This window comes from Pleurodeles waltl, chromosome 3_1, assembly GCF_031143425.1.
Source record: "Pleurodeles waltl isolate 20211129_DDA chromosome 3_1, aPleWal1.hap1.20221129, whole genome shotgun sequence".
Classification (NCBI taxonomy): Eukaryota; Metazoa; Chordata; class Amphibia; order Caudata; family Salamandridae; genus Pleurodeles; species Pleurodeles waltl.
In genome coordinates this window covers 515685081-515705605 of record NC_090440.1, presented here as the reverse complement: position 1 = coordinate 515705605, position 20525 = coordinate 515685081, and the positions used below count along the sequence as shown (strand labels likewise).

Below are 20525 nucleotides of genomic sequence, written 5' to 3'. Positions count from 1 at the left end.
ACGGGACCCACATCCCAAACGTCTCTTTTTGCTAAGGCTAAGAAATGGGTCCGCCTCATGCAGTAATTGTTAGGACCAGGCACCTCTTCGGAGAGATGAATTTTCTGTGTTTCCATTCTTGACTGTAGGCTCATTTTCACTTTGTCCTGTCCTACAGCCTCTGGGTTCCCGTTTGTCTTACAGAATGCAAAACTCCTTTCAGCATCCCTACCTGCAGACCCGCTTAACCGCACCATGGTGTCAGAGAAGACCACGTGCATCCTTAACGCATGAAAGCAAGACGTAGCAGGGAGCAGCAGAAATGGCCTTAGGGGCTATAAGGGTACAGCAGTCCTTCAGACAGGTCAATGCAAGCACGAGTGCAGGCGGAAGGATACACCCAAACTGCCAAAATCATTAGGTGAGAGAGGAATACTGCATGGAATAAGCCATGACGTGATCGACGTGGTCGCAAGCCCATGGCTCAAAGAGGTTAGTCAAAGAATGAATGACTGGAAGGGGCAGACCCGAATCCCACTCTATGCACATTGTTAGCAATAGTTTGTTAACGGTGCTGCACTTATCTCACAGTACGCACGCGAGCCCACATTTCCTTTCTGTAAGCCGTTCTCACGCTCTACTCTGGCTCTGCCTTTCCCTTATAATATCATATATTTCTACTGGGTGTCTTCATCTTGGTAAAGGTCAGTTAGGACCTCTACTGGTTCATATTCGAGCGCCTAGAACTCATGGCCAGACTGGCCTCCTCCCACGCTGACATTTCTCTGATGAGTTGTAGGCTAGTGGGCTCCGTTTAGACCAGGATGGGCTTCATCAGCCAACCAGGCCCCAAGGCTCCATTCTAATCACCGCCTTCTGCGGTGTGGAGCAGGTTTGAACGTTTTTGGCAGGGCTGGTTTTGGTTTTCAGTCCAGCTCTGTCAATACTCGCTCGTATGGAACGTCACAGGTGAAGCTACAGTCCTCCCTTGAGGTGACCATCATCCCCTTCTCTTAGCAGCGGGGCTGCCTAGGATTCTCCATCTCGCGGGCTGTACTGCAGCCGAGAATGGCTGAGGAGCCCGTGAGGCAGAGCTGCGCCCCCAGGGCACAGAGAGCAACGGTGGGATCCTCGGACTGCAATCTGCGCCAGAGCCACAAGAATGCAGCAGGGTATGATCCAGAGGTCCCCGAAGAACCGAAGCCTCTTGGCCCATCCAGCAGTCCTGTATAACCCACCTGTGCTCGCAGAGTTGTGGATGACATTTTGTGTTGTGTGCATCATTCCCAATGTAAGGAATTTTGCGGGACACTGGATTTAGAACACCTGATAACCATGTAAATTGTTAAATTCACGATTGCTCCAAAAGTACATCATGTTATTGCTTTTTGGTGTACTCTAGTGTTTTTCTTGCTGCTCTCTTCACATTCACTTAGTAATCGTGCAACCCAAACGTATATATATTTAGTAGCAAAATAACACTGTCTGAGAATGCTCACTAGAAAGAACATTGCATCTAGCAAGAAACCATAAAGGAACACACGCATGGACCCAGTCATGTGCAGTACACCACAGAGGCCCAGACACCTGCACTACAAGAATAAACGTGAATAAAAGGAACGCCACTTTAAGTGCCTATTAAAAACAGGTTGCTTCGTGCGCTTTAAATAAATATTACTTTAATCATGTGAATGAAATAATTACTTTCTAGGCCTGAGCAGCAAAACCTATTGGAAGCAGCTGAACCGGCGATGTTCGAGGCTAAAGGTGGGCGTTGGCTCTCCCAGACAGAGAACTGAGCCTGGCTCAGTGAATTAACGCTCACAGCTGACATCTAATCTGATCTGCAGGCCAAGCCTTGAAATCCTGGCAAGACTAACTCAGCTTTCCAACCTTCCAATGTCAGCAGCTGGCGTATATTTAAACAAAGTCACAGTAATTCCTATTACTTACAGCGCTCATAAACGGTGGAACTGAAACATAAAGCAGTAAATAAAATCAAGCTATTGTTATGCAGTCATCAACTGATGATGAACATCCATGCCCATTCGAGAAAAAAAACTACAACTATCCAATTCTATGATATACAACTGCACAAAACACTCCTCGTAAATTTCCTTTTAAATTAACACTCACAATTTAAAAAATATGAAGACCAGCACATCTATGAAAGCCCGAGCCTTTTACTAATTTGTCCCCTGGGCTTGCAAAGATGGATATGATCTTTTATGAACAATACAAGCTTTCCATCCAATTTGTTCCAAGGCGCTATTGCACAATGGTAAACTGAGGAAGGAGAGAGAGCGAGAGAGATTTGTACCCTTTTCAGAATGTTAAAACTGAGAATTCTACACAGATCGTACTATTCCAGGGTGTTCCTCCAGAAGATAGGGAGGGGAGACTCTGCCTCCCAGAGTGTGTGCAAGATGGCACATTCCTTCGCATCCTTTGTGGGTGCCCGAGAAGACAAGTCTATTGGGACGAAGTGACACAGAGAGTGACTCAGGTGCTAGCTCTGGAGGTCCCTTTGTACCCAAAGTGGCTCCTGCTGACATTAACGGGGGAGGTTTCCCGGTCACAATATCACAAGATTTGGCTGATGGTCGCAGCGGGGGTGGTTAAACGTAATATCGCATGAGCCTCCACCTGTCGAAGTCTGGGTATCAGATTTGGACTGGTGCCAACCGGCGGAGCAAGCTGTCTCTCAAAGGCAGGGGCTGCCCCAACAAGTGGAAAAAAGTTTGGGGCAACTAGTGCACTTTTCGAGGGTAGTGAGCAGGGAGGTGGTGCTCTGTGTTTTCGATGTGTTACCGGCCGTGGGCTGAAGCCGTCAATAGCCATAAAGGCTCCATTCCAAAGAGAGAAGAAATATGTCCTAATCTCGTCATGGTTTGCTCCGATCACAATGTATACTAAAAGACTGCTGCAATTCAGTCTCTGTATCCACTGTAAGCGAGCACTATTTAATACAAAGTTTCAGGGAAAGGCCGCTTCCATATCCTCCCGCCTAAATAATAGTGATCGACTCAATGTAAGGTGTATCCAAGTCTTTAGTACGTATACATTATACATAACTCGTCCTTTTAATAAAATGTACCCAACAGTAGAAAGAACCGGCCCGGCCTTAGTGGAATACAGATGGCACTTGGAAGATATGTTCAGGGGAAATTCTGGCCTCAATCGTTATTGGTGTTGAGTGTTTAATGTACTTAATTCATGGTTTTAAGGTCACTATCCCAAAATGGGTCAGTTGGTTACAGGCAGTAACAGACAGGCAGTACGTGGAAGGAAAAAGAAGTCCGAACATAATCAGTGTAAAATGCGCGGCCTGCTCTCTGGTTACTACTAATTAAGTACGGAAGACTGTCCAGCCATACAGCAATACCTTCACAAAATAAACTAAAGGATCCTTTTTGTTTTGGAAATTATATATTGCACACAATTCTGGGATACTTTCACAAAATGTTGAGAACTTTATAAACTACCATTCGCCAAGTGTCGTGACCCTGAGTGGTGTGGATGCCTGAAGATCTGAAAGAATTCCAGCATCGAGAACTCTTGCACGAAGAGCCTGTACTGTATTCTCTGCATGTGTGTACTATATTCATCCGCACTGGAGGCATAACTGGCTCTTCTCTCCGAGTTGAAATAAAGTTTTAAGTAATCCTGACCATATACATTTCCAGTGCATGCATGTATTGCTATTCGTTTGTGATGTATTTTAATATTTTCTGTACTTTTTAAAATATATAAAAACCTACAGATATGCACATAAAAACACGAACAGACAGTGTTAACGTACATTAACTTTATGTGTATTAAAAGACCCAAAAAGCATTTTCAGTATTTTGAATTGATATAAACTGCTTGAGGCTGTGGTTTAAAAAGTTAAAGCAACAGTATCGACTTGCAAAATTTGACCAAGCCTGTACAAGTAAATGAAATCGGCTCTTTAAATGAAACATACAATTATGGTGCCCTGGCACCCTCTGGTGGCGAAAGTTGTTTATTACAAAGACAGACAATAGTGACACAAATACACAAAGCTGTGCAAAACTTGCTTTCCCTAAACTGGAGAATCATTAATTCTTAAATGCTTTGCACTCACTTTTTAATGAGCCTTCTAAGATGTTGATCACAGTTACTTCATCCAGAGATTGTAGAAGCCAGAACAGGCTGGGGTAGAAACGGAGCAACACATGAAGCAAGAAGGCTAAGTTAGAGATAGTGACGGCGACCGTGTACGGTTTGTTTGCTGGAAGAAAGCTAGATGAGCTCGGCTGTTAAATTCTAATCGTCCATTTAAAATGCTTGGACTTTTAAGGACAGACTAAGGACAAAATTGAATAACGGGTAAGAAGACGTTTCCAGCGCACAGTGTGTAGCCAATGGCAATGCAACTGCATTGATCTGTGTTTAGTACAAGAGGATTCCCCACTCTACGCAGACTCATAGATAAGGCGTGACACACGAGGACAGAGGAGGCACTTCGCACACAGTGGCTGCCACATGGACATCAGGAAAGAAACCCTCACTTGTACCCACAAGGGGATCCGCAATGGGGGCTGAACCGGCAGAAGAGAAGAGGTACAGAACCCCCAGCAGCGGCGCATGCTTCCCACTTGGAACTGGTGAGCTGTGCCTCAGATTTCGTTGCCATATACAGCAGTTACATATGCAAGCTCTGCGACGAGCTGCCTGCACCGGCTGGGGAGGCTGGGTGGTGTGGGAGAAGCCTCTCCTGGAAGGAGGTAACTGCACCGAATACATCTCTCTGCCCACGAGAATCTAAAGCACCAACAAATCAGGAAATTGGCGAACGCTGCACTATAAACAAAAAAGCATAACATGCCAAAGAAGAAAATATATTCCTGTTTTTTGGGCCCGTGTTGTTGTGACAACTAGGATCAGAATATTGGGCGAGGATATAAATAGTTCAGCCCCATCAAGAATTGTCATGGGTAAAAAACTGCTATTTTAGAAAAATTGTTAGGTTTTACCTGACATGACTTGCTTCATTTAACTATAATATAATAAACTGCCTGAGTACCAGTGTCTCCCATCAATATCAATGTCATCAGAATAGTAACTTGCAACCAGCCTGCATCCAGTACCTAGGTACTGACCAAGAGTGGATACCCAGTGCCTGTCAGTTACTACACCCCTACTAAACATAAATACCCCCAATAATCTTAATTAATTAGGTAACTACAAGGCAGTTTACAGATCAGATCGGCATACTGCTTGCTGGGAGTATCACTGACCCTGACACTTATAAATTTAAATTCAAAATTACAACGCCAGCCACTTTGTTATTTTATCAATATATAGCTTGACCAACAGTGATTTCTTTAACGTACCGAGGCTATCACGCCTACTGACAAAACCAGAGAGAACCCGAAAGCACTAAACCCGATTGAAAACTTATTTCGCTGATGGAAAACCAACACGGAAATGGGATTAGGTAAACGTGTAATATGGAAATACCATTTTAATTTGAACAGGGAACACAAACAACTTTGTATATCATTCATTTGCAGTCTGCACCCAGTACTAGTGATTTTCGGTCGCATAAAGGGATTTAATTATATTCGGACACAGTACAAATATAAGACAGTATCTGCTCTGCATCCTGACATCAGAAAACAAAGACCAAAAAATAGCGAAACGTTAGTTGGGAAACAGTTTCGGCAAGTTATATTCCAGAAAAAAACAAGGTGAACTGAAAACAATAAAGGTACACTAAAGTAAAATTTAATAATATTTTTGACACTCCTAATGGTCGTTTTGATTCATGAATTTCAATTTCATTAGTCAGTGCCAACTTTCTTTTGCCCATTTACTAATCGCCATCAATGCATCAATCTCTTCCTTGTGTCAGTAACTGGATCAGCAACTGCACTTTCAGCATCAATGTTCTCTGCCAGTAACCTCGGGACTACCACAGTCACAATCAGTAAGAGATATAAAGTTTAAAAAAAATCCACTGAACCAAGTCACTATGATCATCAGTTCTCCTTTCCATCAGTACTGTGTCCTCATCCATTCCAATGAGCGGTACAGCTCCGACAGTACAATTTAGAGCAACATAGTAGTTCTTACTGAAAGGATACGATACAGTAAAGTGAATGACAGACATGGGGAAGGGAATGCTTAAGACTGGAAAGGTGAAGGAAGGGAGGTGACAGTGGCAGATGGGGCAGATCTGACCATTCTTGAAGCAGTTCATGAAAACAATTTGAAGAAATGACGCAATGTAATTACTGCTTATGGCCCTTCACTTGTAGGCAGTTCAAAAGAAGCAATTTGGAAAAGACAACGCCCACCCTCACAAGGAAGACACAGGTCATCACTCACCAGTCTATTGCCCAACGCCTGGGGAGACTCAAAAAAGCACTCTTGTGCTAAAAAACCCAGATGTACGTCATATTTAATCACTTCGACTGCCTTTTTTTTCTACTTCTCATTGTTTACCATGTTTTGCCACTTCTTGGGCTTTTTTCTTTAGTTACAGTTCCCTGTTTAGCCCCTTTAACTTGCCTACACCCTATCACCTCTTTTTCTATTTGTCAAATTTTTACACAAAATGCTGAATATTTCGAATTTATTTAAATAAAATCTTCCCTAATAAAAAACATTTTTTACTTCCTCCTCCTGTGTACCTTTTGAAAAAGTATTTTCATACACATTAAAATACAAAAGAGAGGCCACCACAAATGCATCACATAGCGTACAACACCTTAGTATTGTAATTGTATTTATATAGCTTACTACCCCTGCCGAGGCGTCAAAGAGCTTTTCGGCAAGTAGCATGCTACTCCGAAATCCAAGAGGAATTAGTGGTGGATTAGTGTAGGGAAATAGGAGTACAGTATTAGTAGGAGTTAATCTGAGCAGAGGATATGTGAGTTTGTTAGTTGGATTGACTAGAGTAATGGAGGGATAGAGGAGGGAAGAATCCAGAAGTTTAAATTGGTAGTTTACACTAATAGGATGAGGCGTGGGATGAGTAAAGGAGAGATGGGAGGAGGGAAGAGTCTATGGAAAGGGGTTAGAGAGATCATAGCAGCAGGAGGGCTTTTGGATGATTCAAAGGTGAGATAACAGAGGGGAATTTAGTAGGGTTGTTTGGTAGATCATAGTAGTAAACTGAGGTTTGAGGAGAGCTAGATATGGTAGAGGAGGGAAAAGTAGGCAGGTTTATTTTGGAGACAAAAGTAGTAGAATGGGTTTGGGATGAGTGGGGACGGAGGATAGACTGATAGAGCTATAGGGCAATGGGGAGACAGAGTAAAGCTTACAAGAGAGTACAATTTACATTATTTTTTACACATTTATTTTTTATTTATATATTTTTTTAATTTCATTATTTATATTTTAAATTGTATTTATAGACTTAATTTAATTTATTTTTTCTCTAGTACAGTAGGACTAGAGAAATAAATATGTAAATACATACATGTATAGTATGGGAATATATGTGAAAGGAATATAACAATGGGTATAATAATATGAGAAGTAAAGTAGTTTTGCATAAACACAGACTTTCAAGATTTGTAAAATTTGATGTTAGTTAATAAGTACTTTTCTAATATTCATTTATCTTTCCTCAATTTTCAATAGTGAAATGCTTGCTGTTAAACAGTTATGATAACATATGCTCATTGTGATATTAAAAGAAGCAGGGATTCATAAGTATCTAACATAACAACTTATCCAGGAGCTATGCAATGACCTATGAACATGTTAAGCATAGAATAATATACATATATAGATGTATGCACACACACATATATATACACACATGCACGCGCACATATATGTGTGTGTGTGTGTGTATATATATATATATATACACACACACACACACACACACACACATATATATACTTTGCTGTACAAATGGCAAAAGACTTTGTCACTATCTAGCTCGGCGAGGATAGCACTGTGCTGATCCAATGCTTAAAAACTTTGCTAGATAAACAGACATTTGAGGTGAGCAAATCTAGAGTGTCGCTGGTGTTGCAGGGTGCTCCTTACTAGAGCTGCTCTCCACCTAAACTTGGGAACTATCCAGAGTTCTCTATTCTTTTTTGCCTAATTTATGCGTCACTCTAACCCTGAAAGGGATTTGTTTTGACTTATACTGGGTGGTCCCTTGTGTCTGGACAAAGCTAAACCTCTCTGATGAGCTCTAATGAGAGCGAAACACGTGTCAGGGGTTGCTTTTACTCATTCCAGGTTGGCTTGGATGGTACTTTACCAGTCCAAAGCTGTAATACTGTGTCTGGAGAGGTAAATGGCTTTTGTCATTTTGCAGCTCCGCAAGGTTGGCACTGTGTCAAACCTATGCTTAAAGACTTTGCTGTACAAATGGCAAAAGACTTTGTCACTATCTAGCTCGGCGTGGATAGCACTGTGCTGATCCAATGCTTAAAAACTTGCTAGATAAGCAGACATTTGAGGTGAGCAAATCTAGAGTGTCGCTGGTGTTGCAGGATGCTCCTTACTAGAGCTGCTCTCCACCTAAACTTGGGAACTACCCAGAGTTCTCTCTTCTTTTTTGCTATATATATATATATATATATATATATATATATATATATATATTTTTTTTTAGCATGAGTAAATATACATTTGTTAAACAGGCTTAAAGAGTATGTGTATTAATTTCTTATTATGAAATATTAGCTATACATATTTCTTGAAGATCTATACATATCTAGAATATACACAATCAGATTATAAATATTTATCAACATAGGCTTATGCAGTCCATTGCTGTTTGAATATGGGGGTTATGAAGGAGAGAACCGACTCTTGAGTAGTCTTCTGAAGACAAGATAGTTATCAGTGGATCTTATATTTAGAGGTAATGAATTCCATAGTTTGGCTGCTTGAGCAGAGAAGGATGTACCACCTATCGTCTTTTTCTTATATGGTGGTATTTTAATGCGGGGTGCAAATCTTGAGCAAAGGTTTCTTTGTTGAATGTATTTGGTTATTTTGTTTCTGATGAAGAGTAGTCCTGTTCCATGTATAGCTTTGTGGGTGATACAAAGCAGCTTGAAGGTGGATCTTCTGGCAACGGGTAACCAGTGTAGTGCTCTCAAGACAGGGGAGATGTGGGTATTGAGACCAAGTCGGGAAAAAAAAAATTAGCCTTAAACTGTGAATAACCAATGAACAGGCAAGTTCCAAAGATGCTATTTATTGGCAGGAAATATGGAAAATAGCAGCCAGAGTATAATATCGCCCAGTGAAGAAACTCATGCTAGGGAGGGCTTGCAAATGCACAGTAGCACTTGTTTGGGAGACTTTTTATGAATGATTTAGTATTTTTAGGGCTCCTGTCGCTCTACATTGGACACAAGGGTGCGTCTTCTTGGCTGTCCTATTGAGCACCTACAAACGTCAGAATGTTATGTGCCAATATGTTCAACTTCAGAATTCTAAGTTGTGAAAACACGTCCTATCTATAAGTTAAAGGTAAGGCATTGGTTGTTGAAAACTAGGGCAGTGTGAAATTCGCCCATGTGTTTACTTCATTTGAAAGATCCGAGCAATCTTCGAAGCCGGGGTGTTTCTATCTTGAATCCTCTTCTAAACTAAAGAAACTTTGCAAATTATAATTTCCATATTATATCCTCATTATGAACACATGCTTGATGTTCTAGCTAAATTAAGTCACTGAAGGTACATCTGAATACGACAGCAGAATTAAAAAGGTGTGAAGAATTAATTATCACTTACAATTCAACCAGGTTTGGGAGCTTCTGTGCAAGGTTTTCGGGCTGAAAAAAAAAGCTGTCATGATTACTGTTATTTTTCACCAACTGTAAGAACACATTAATCACCAATTCTCAAAGCAATACCAGGACAACATGCCATATGTTAACTTTAAAGTCGCTCTTCAAAGTTTTAGAAGTTTTGAAATAAACTTGACGTGCGCTATAAAGGTTTATTAGAGTTCAGACACACTACGCTTTTTTGGCATCTTTGTTGTAATAGTGCACTTGGATCCCACTTCTTCCAATTTTCGGAATAAATCAGCATTCGAAGATGAAAGAATGAACAGTTGTGAACAGCACAACTCTATCAACACCCAAACAAACACGCAGAGTGACCTTGAACGCTCTCTGTTTTGAAGGTGTGTGCACATGGAAAACTAATACATCTAGATTTGACTTTCCTACTGAAGGTGAAACAGTCTGCTCTCTTAGAGGCAGCACTTCATAGCGGGCGTCTGGATTACAAAGGTCAGTCATCTGTTCAATCAGCGGAAGCTCAGATGCTGCCCTCTGCTAAGCTTACAGTGATCCAGTTCTCGGTTACATAGTTGGCTGCTCCAGTGTGGCCCCTGTGCTTTGAGTTAGGACAGAGAATGAACCCAGCCGGGTAGATGCATGTATGAGGATCAATGATTCAAATATGTCTTATGACATAGACCAGTGGTAGGACTAGAGAAGGGATGCACTGCCTCCTTACTACCAATGGACTGTGACATAAAATAAATGTTTAATGGCTGCGACAGTACATAAACTGCTCTGCTTGCTTCTTATGGAACAAGCAAAAATGGCTCACAGAGTACATGCTCAGGTATTTCAGTGGCACTGGCAGGAATCAGAGGGCTCGGTTGGTTCTGAGGTTAACCAAGTTTTCATCGGCCAAAGGGGGTTTGAAGGAGCTTCACTGGCAACCGATTAGGAAGCGTATCATTTTCAAGGCACTATGTATGGCTCATAAGGCCCTCCACTCACAAGTCTCTCTATACTTACAATCGGCTATTAAGTGGTATACTCCTTGTCTCCTCTAAAGATCAGCCGATCTTCCGCTGGCACATCCCTACCGGACAAAAAAGGCAAAGTGGGGGGACAGAGCCTTCTCTACAGCCGCCTCAAGATTATGGAATTCTCTCCCTTTCAAACTCCGAAATATTCCCCCTTCTACTGCCGTTCCACAAGCAAGTCAAAGCGTGGTTATTTTCACAATAATCTTCACGTGTAGCAGCAGTCCATGATTACCCCATTAGCGCTTTGATACCTCTGGTCGAAATGAGCTTTAAAAATCCCCAATATATATAGGAATATTTTGCAAACTGAATCACACGGCAGAGCATTATTCTTTGTGCCTTCCAACCCATCCACAGGTGTACAATTTAAATTTGCCAGGGTTTTTACCAGTGCTGGTCACCAATGTGCTTACCCCACTTGGCACTGTATGCTTGCTAAGGACCTGCGTAAGGCTAAGAAGTCTCATAAAAGAAAAGCACAGGAGTTACTAGCCATTTGCAAGGCAGGACATTGCTTACCAGCGATGTTAATGAATTCCTTTTCATATAAAGCCGTTCCAAGTACTGCAACCCTTCATCTTTCAACAGCTCCAGAGGAAAATGGTTGAGGTTCCTGTAGTTCAAGAAGAGGTTCTTGTGTTTTTCCAGCTTCGCCACCAAGATAGCCTGGCAAAGGTCAGATGCCATGACTGAGATAGTCCCATCTGCCTCTCTGCAGAACTGCTTTGTACCACTGGTCAACCGACAGACCCAGCTGGAGAAAGAGGACATGACAATGTTAGATAGCATGCCTCTCCATAGTATCTTTAGTAAAGCTTTACAGCATACAGTCAGCCCATCTCAGGGCAATAAAAAGTAACATGGGCCACAGGTTGTGAAGGCGGATCTAACCCTTGTTCCATGAACTGGATGGAGAAGATGTACGGTAAGGGTGATTATTTCTGCTCGTCTGCTAATATCGTTCCGGGTGTAGCTGACAGGAACTGTGTGCTTCAGTTTTTGTGATTCCATGCAGAGGGCCCAATCTCAGGTAACCAGGCGTTATGACTGGGCATTCATGAGTACGTTTAAAAGGAGTATATTAGTTTTAAAAGTTATACGTATCACAAAGTAACACCAACTGGCAGCCCTGCCCTGCTGAGATTGTCGTCTGCTCTTAACTGTTGCTGTCCGCTACAGCAGCCAGGTACTCAGCGTGACAAAATCCCAGATTCTATTATGTGTCAAGTAAATAGATATATGCATGTTAGTCCATTACAAAATCATGATATATTTCCCTTCCCTTTACAGGAAACAGAATTAGTGCAAAGCAAACCCACCTAATCTTAATAACACAGTTGTAGGGTGGAAATGCATCTCAATTCTTAAAAGAAATTAACAGACTAAAACTAAACAATTAAAACAAAACTAAAAACATACAAAACCCTTCAAACATTCAGGAGGTTTCTTGTGTCTTGTATAACAACTTGCTGTCCCTGTGAGATCATGGTGATATGAAATATGAGCACCCCAAGCAATTCTTTGGTAGCTGTTGCAATTGGTAGCATGTTTTCATTATAGCAAATATCAATAAAAGGCATTGAAAATAAAATGTTCTTTGTTAAGTGCTAGTCTACAGGACTTGTCCTTTACAACTTATGCAAAACTGTCCACATTTCTGTTTTCCATGCAAATGTTACTAGACATATATATCTACAGACATTCTCACATAACCACTGACTGAAAATAAAGGAAGACCTATTATCAAACCCTTTATCATCTTCTAATATTACGCCCTCATTTGTCATTCTCACCATTCTCCTCTCATTGTATTTTGCCACACTCCTCCTACTGCATAATGAACAATTCTGCACTTTAAATGAACCTTTACTCACATGAATAATCCAAGTAGCATCGAAAAGCTTTGATTAGGTTTTACCAACACTATACAGTTTTTGGATCTTGACACTATTTCCTAATATAAATGTATGCTGACTTACACGGTGTCCCTTTTTGTACCTCTCAATTTACTTGGAACTTCTCAATAGACTTCACCTGTTCTGTTACAATGTGAATTCCATTCTTATAATAAAACAACATAACACCATTGGTATGCATAGCTCCATCTACCAGATCAACAACAAATTCTACATCATCTTCTTCATTAACTATACCTGAGTGATCCAAACGGAATCTTAGCAAAAATAAAACTGCTCTCACATTATTTTTGACAGAAACGTGTTGCACTTAAAAGATAAGCTTTTGAAATCGAGCTAAAAGCCTTATTAGATGAGGACACACTTTGCCCAATCCTTTTCTCCTAAAAGATAGTGAAGATGTTTGTGATCTGAATAAAGAGCAACATTCTGCCCTAAAAATAATTTCCAAAATGCTTCACTGCCCACAAACGCTGAGGCTTTTCTTTCAATGGTGAACTATTGAAATGTTCTGCATTACAAAGACATCTTTAGGCAGTGGCAGCTGAAGAATTGATCTTCTCTCTCTGACCAAAGAAAAAATACCACTTTACATTAAAGTCGCTTCAAAGGTTTTGTGACCATAGCAAATCTACCTACAAATTGTAGGTAATGTGCGCATAAACCAAAGAACGGCTTAACATTAGGTGAAGTTCTCTTGTAGCTTTTTCTGATCCCTCTATTCCTTTTGTTATAGAGATTGCTCCCTCCAAGGTAGGATCCCTGCTGCACAGTAGTTGCTTGTGTATTTCTATCAAAATACCCCACAACAATTTGAACACATAATTATTGATCAACAGGCCCATTAAAACTGCAAGATGCTGCCGGAATTTGTAATTTGGTTACATATTAGTCAGTATACGCACATACCATTTGTCTTCTAGTAGAGAAGCGATGTCGTTCAACAACACTTGTTCATGTGATAAATGTTTCCCAAGTCTAACCACTGCTTCTGAAAATTCATCCCAAGAATGAAAGCATGCATTGCCAGATTAAATTTTTGGAAGATTATCAACAAATCTTTGACATTCAGTGTCAAAACAACTGTACAACAAGACATAAGTGCAATTCACTGTTAATTTTTTTTCTCCATCAACTGGTATCAAATATCCCTCAAAGCCTTTAAGCCATTGTTTCCATAGCACAACAATATTACCTGGAACTGGTAAAAATGAATGGGGAGCATTTATTCTTTGCATTTTGTAAACTAAATATTTGTGGCTCCTTGTGCAAATAACATTTGTTGCTATCTGGTGTTACTACTATAACCACAAGAGATGCAGGCCAATGCTGAGAAGAACTCAAAACACAGTCCTGCTTAGTTCAGTTATTGCATGAGGTACAACAAATGGCTCTAGATCCATTTAATTAAACAGATCTACAGTTTCACTCCTCACTTTCATCTGCTCCATTAGGTCATGTAGAAAAGTGGCTGTCTGACTGGTATTGTTTATATTGCTTCTCTGCTGTACCTCATTTAATGCTGTAAAGCTATGCTGATCACTTCAGATATGGTTGTTACGCCACTCTCTTGTTTCTTGATAGATCCATTGATAATGCACTGCTCTAGCCAGTCACTGTCTGACTTGTGCATCGTTCATCGATGCTCAGCTTCTAAACCACAAGTACGAGCAGAAGGAGTGGTTGAATCTCTTATTTACCGATTTGCTTGAGAAGTTTATGAAGACACTCGGCCACAATATATTACAGAGTGACAGGCAGAGGGTGTTATTAAATCAGTTAATTTCCAGATCACCCGGGTATTTGGCAACCTTGTAAGCTAACCTGGCTGCGTGTAGAAGGTGGCAGTTCGCAGTGGGGGTTCAAATTTTATGGCCCTCCAGCTAAACCATGCCTGCTCCTCTTCACTAGATTCAAACTCAACATCCATAGGGACCGCTTGCAACTAGCAGGTATGAGAGAATATGTGTACTATGGTGTGTCTAATCATCCTAGTGATGGAAAGGTCCTGAGTTACTTGTGCTACGTTGATAGGTAACTTGTAGGCTATCACTTGAGGCCCTACTGTATTGTGGATCCTATAACTTTTCCTCAGATTATAGCTCCTTTTACCAAAATGTCCAAATCTCAAAGGGGGCCCCCTAAATCCTACATAGGATGTGTAGACTTTTAAGACTGATACTTAGTGTGAGTTAGAAAGTCTTGACTCTGGAAGTGTTATTCAAAAGACAAATGCACAGTCCTACAAATGGGTGGTTTTCCAGAGGTCTAACCAAAACCTGCAGAGATGAGAAGGTACATACCAAATGCTGGAGCTGTACAGATTGAAGGTTAGTAAAAGGCTGCAGCATCAATGTTGGTTGTGCTGACGCCCTAGCGGTATTGTGATTTGGTCTTTTTGTAGGTGTTTACCTGGGCTTGTGAAAGAAGCGAAAGACTTTTTTTTTTTTTTTGGAAGGATTCCATTTTTTGGTTGTTGGGACGGACCCCAACAACAGAATGTGATGTTGTCATTATTTGATTTATGTTTACTGCATTGGAGTACACAATGGGTAAACTGAACACTGAAGTGAAAGGTAAGGGGTTATGTTTGTATAGTATGGGGTTATGGTTAGCTGTGAGGAGTGGGAGACGTGTTTGCGGCTACTAGATAGATAAGGGAAGCTAGGGTTTCTAGGAGTAGTGGTTTATAGGGAAATATTGGAGCAGAGTGGTGTCTGGGTGATGAGGTATGTATCACACTGGTATGGAAGTATAAGACAGCGTATGCATTGGGTTTACATGGTATGGAATGTACACTGTACTATTGTGTGATGTGTTGTGCTATTGTGTAATGTGGTGGGGAGGGGTAGTTTTAGGGTACAGTAATAGAAGTGCAAAGTTTTGAGGGAGAATGCGGACAAGATAGCGGATAATTGGTGTGTTAGTGGAAGTACAGTTATGGGGCCAAGGAGACAAGGTATTGGACTAGATGGAATAAATAGTTGATTGAAGTTGGGTATCAAGGGAAAGCATTAGGAAGCAGAGAGGAACACGTTGGAATAGTGAGTGGTAAGAGGCTTCGATACCTCCTTTAATAGTTCTCACATTGAGTAAGCCGGTAACTACCAAATAAATCTTCAAGCCCTCCTACTGCTATTTATTATAGCACCTTTTCTATAGCATTTTGAATATTTAGCCTCCTACTTTGCATTAAAAATGCAAAATATTCTAGTTTCCTTTGATTCAAAAGCACTCTCACTCACTCTCGATGCCTAAGTAATTCATGATTACAGCTAGTGGATAATCTCTTCCTGAATTCACCCCTTTCACTATTAGTCAGACTAAGGCTACAGTTTTGTGTACAAAACTGAGGTTTCAATGGAATAGTGTATGTATTTACCACAGGAGCTATAAAGCTATTTCCCCAGTCTGACCACACTCATTAATACATCTTTGGTGCTTACCATTTAAAAAAAAATCTGTATCTAATCATGCTACACCTTACAATGTATGCTCTATTTCTCTACAGAATTTACTCCATTAATTAGCAGTAATTGCACCATTGCATGGATTCAGGCTGGATTTCATGCTTATCATGGCATGTAGGTTGCTCCGCTTATGGTTAATGATGAGCTACAGACTGTTCTTCAAGGGGTGGCATAGCCACCTTCATCCCGTTGGATATGTTGGCTGCCTTTGATGCTGTGTCTCTGGGGCATTTGCATCTAGAGTGTGAGAGGCACATGTAGAGACAAAGCATCTGGATGGCTCTTCTTATTTACACAAGAATATGCCCAGGTGGCAACCAGCTCCACTTATCAATCAACTTTTACGTTTTCATCCTGTGGTGTCCCTCAGGGTTCACAATTCAGCTACACACTGACTAATAGGGGGCATGGAATTCACATTGCTCTATGTCAAGGATATATTGCTGGGGCTCAAGGACAACAAGTTTTCATGTTTATTAATTTCAATAGACAAGTAGGCCAACTCCCTGCAGCTCAATCTCTTTGAATGTCAATGTAAAGCAGCACAGTACGGATCTGTGAGGAAGACTATCTGCAAGTCAGGATTTTTAGCCATATGTATAAAACATATTATTAAATATATATATATATATAATAATAATTCACTATTGTAAAGCCTTTAGTTTTAGGTTGAGCGTTCTAAGAAAATGCAGTGAACTGTAAGTTTAGCCTTCTTTATTGACAAGAGGTTCGGTATATAAAGAAATCCACATGTTTGCAATATTCAAAGACTCCAAGCCAGGCAAAGACCAGACTCCATGCTTCAAGACTGCTCCCTGATTTCACAGAAAAACACGCATTAGCATTAAAGCAAGATTGGTGATGGTTTGCTTTGAAAATAAAATGCAAGCTAAAAAAACTTTTCCTACATTATTGTGCAATTTGAACAAAAAACATTTTCCTGAGGCATCAATTTACAGACGTAAGACTACAAACCATACTATTAGTAAACTTCTGCGAAATCCATATTCATATGTATACAAGCTTATGTGAAAATCTGCTACTAAGAAAATTGCCTTTCCCTACATACCCTTCTTTTCAAATTCTGGAAAACATTTTACTTCTGCTCAATTTCCAATCTTTTCCAGGGTAGGTCTAAATTGGAGAAGAGTTTGCTAATACACTTAAACAGGTTAGTTTGTCAGTATGCTCAGACTCAGATGACATTCCAACCCTAGAAGTACTACTTCCAGCTGAATTCCATCCCTGTATTTAGATTTGTGCAAATGTGGTAACATAATATAATTTGAGCCATGATATAATCAGAGAGGCTGTTGTTAGAGATCGAATTGTTTCACGTCACTGCATGGCAATAAAAAGGACAAGTGGATTTTTTTTTGGCAGGACAATTAGGTTTTCTGAAATTTCCTGTAACTTTCCAAATCCCTTGTTTAAAGTCTATGTCACCCGTCCCTTCCTTGCTAATCTTATTTGATCACTTAAGCTGTAGCATATGGGTTCTGCAAACAAACCTCAAATTAGTCTTAGGTTGGCTGGTCGGGTCTCTAAAGCCCAATCAACCTTTTGTGAGGGCCTGACAGCTATAGCAACTAGGATGAACCTCACATTTGTACAACTGAACAGATTTTAGTAGTCGTTGGCCATCTTTCCATATAGTACCAAAAGTGGTGACATCTGCTATTAGGCAAATGGCCTACACTGGTTTCTACAGTTCATAATCTGGGGTTCCTGTTTAAAGGTAACCTGAACTGCTCATTCAAGATCTGTAACAATACCCTCCCCCCTTTTCATTGAAATATTCTTAGAGAAATCTTTCTTCTTCTTATACCTTATTCTCAAGCAAATAATTGAATCTGACAGGATTACTGCAATTCACTATATCATCTACCTCCCTTGGTACCAACTCAACAGACTCCAACTGATAATTCTTACAGCATGTATCACATATTTTAATTTAGACAAATCCTTAAAATAAAATCATCCATATGTATCTCAGACATACAAGCTAAGGATGTCGCAAAACTCCATAAGCCAAACTCCGTTTTTGAGCATGTTAAGTTAGTCTGTGTGCCTTTGGTCTACATTCAGGATTATCTTTCGCATAACTTGTGATAATTCATCTAACCAATGACTTTGCTAACACATATGGCAACACACATCTACTACTAGCCAAGTGATATCTATGTCTCAAGGTCTGACAGTAAAAGTCTAAAATAAACATGGAGTCCAAGCTGATGTATTTTCATCAGGCTAGTTCAGCCTGGTTATGTTTCAGATTAGTAGAAGGTTATCACAAGAGGTCCTGCCAGAATGCTACAGCATCCATAGAGCTGAGGGGAGCAGAGTCCAGCTGATTGTATGCTTTCCTTCCTAGGGACCACTCTCTCCTGGCTGAAACCTGATAACCACAGCTTATCCAGTGTCAACAAGCTTGCAGTGCGCTGGGCCCCAAGAAACTCAGAGGCAACTTTGCCATACTCTCTAAGTGTAGTGCATAGAAGTAGTCTTTAGGGGGTTATGCTGCCATAAACATTCTAATTTTGTTAGAACTCTTCATTTTATTTTCATTGCTGGCAATATGTATATGTACTGTTTTAATTATTTTCTGTGTGGTTATTACTCATGTACTAAGCAACAGGACGACACTGTTGAAATAAAACACTTTTAAATATGTATAGTCTATTTTCTTAGTTCTTGAGTGTGCTATTCTAAAGAACGAAATTGGGTATGAATTGCCACTGTATCCCTGAACTCATTACAGGACTGTTAGTAACCCAAAACGCTGGGACACCACACCAGCAGGTATGGTCAGTGGGGTTTTGTGGGGCTACAATTACCTGGACTCCCCTGCTCAAGTGAAGGCACACTGAACTCAGCCAAGCACCCATGTGTAGGAAAGCTAAACCTTGTAGACCTGGGTCAGACTCCCATGATACGCACCACCACATCATATGACCCAAGCATCCTTGCTCAAGGACACAGCCCGGCAAAGATCAAAAGTGGCCGAACTCCTTTTCTCCATTCATTATGGATTCCGGGAATAAAACAAAAGATAAGCTTTTTATTGGCACATTTAACAGTGAGGTGACATCTAGCAATGCCAATGGCATTGCAAATTAATGGTATGCAAAAACTGAAATCAGGATCCACATTATTTGTCCAGGCTCTAAAAACCTTTTCAAGAAATGCTTGACCCAGTGTCTAGTCAAATTCTCCTTGTAAATAGAAAGTAATCATTGACCCATATGCAAATCAATTGTTCTCAATTCAATGGAAGTAAGCAGGTTCCAGAAGTAGGCCATTAGAGGAAATAGTCTTTGATTGAGATGAAATCTTTGGTAGAGATACACATCTTCGACATACCTTGTTTATCCTATTCTTAAATTTCAGGAACTCAAAGAAGGCCATAGAATTTTAGCAGTCGTACATTCTGAATTTCAAAATGGCAGCAGATAACCAAGTTCTTCAAAAACACATTTATAATAAATTTTCAACATAGAGTTGTACCACAGAAAAACTTGGCATCCATCTAAAATGATGTATCATTACTGTGGCATTTGGATGTGTCTGTACATTTGACAGGTGGCAAAATGTTGGAATGAAGCTGTAAACTATTAATGCTGAGTAGATAAATTAACTGAAAATACTTTACAGAAGTCTCTCCAACATACCATCAATTTAGTAGTTTTGTCTTCTTCAAAACCCAAGTATGAACTTTTAATTAGGAAAGCTTTGTAGCCATGGAGGAAAATGCAGCCTTATATAAATGCTCCCTCTGTTTAAGATTCCCTGTTGTACTTTAGATGTTTTGGTTTCCTTCATGTAAACTCTCACACAAATTTAACACATTTTGTAAAGAAATGTTGGAGATAATTAGAGTTGGAGATTTTGCAAAACATACAGTAGCTCTGGTAAAATACACATTTATTTTTCATAAGTATATATTGCAGATTCTATTGCAGGAAAATACCCCAAAAGTTAAACCCTTCCCCGGGTAAATGTAATTTCTTGTCTTTTGAGTGCAATGGGTAACAATAATATGGAACAGGGAAAACTTCAGACTTGCTCCAGATTATTTTGTTTGACTGAACAGCTTTCCAAAATAACTAATTAGCCCTACCCAATTACCAACATTTTCCAAATGACAGCTTGTGAGCAGTTTGTAGTAAACACAAAAGTGCCTTAAAGTCTTCCCCTCTCCCCCAACTGGGATCTTGAAGAGGAAATGTTGGCATATTTGCCTAGTGCCTGAAAAGTATTACCAAAGGTAAACTCAAAGTAGCTCGAAAGGTGGATTACGCTATTGGGACCAAACTATTTTTCTGTAACAAATGTCCTAAATTAACTACTGACCTGTTGCTCTTTCAT

The 20525-nt window shown here is 40.2% G+C and overlaps 1 protein-coding gene across 1 annotated transcript in view; it reads right to left on the bottom strand.

Annotated features, from left to right (window-relative positions):
- The window catches only part of LRRC28 (leucine rich repeat containing 28), a 280795-nt gene that overhangs the window by 246480 nt on the left and 13790 nt on the right, over positions 1-20525 (bottom strand). Inside the window, exons 2-3 of the mRNA XM_069222770.1 lie at positions 11291-11525; positions 9733-9773 (exon numbers count right to left, since the gene is read on the bottom strand). Of these exons, the coding sequence (XP_069078871.1) occupies positions 9733-9773; positions 11291-11458 (209 nt within the window). The 5' untranslated portion in view covers positions 11459-11525. The remainder of the gene's footprint in view (positions 1-9732; positions 9774-11290; positions 11526-20525) is intronic.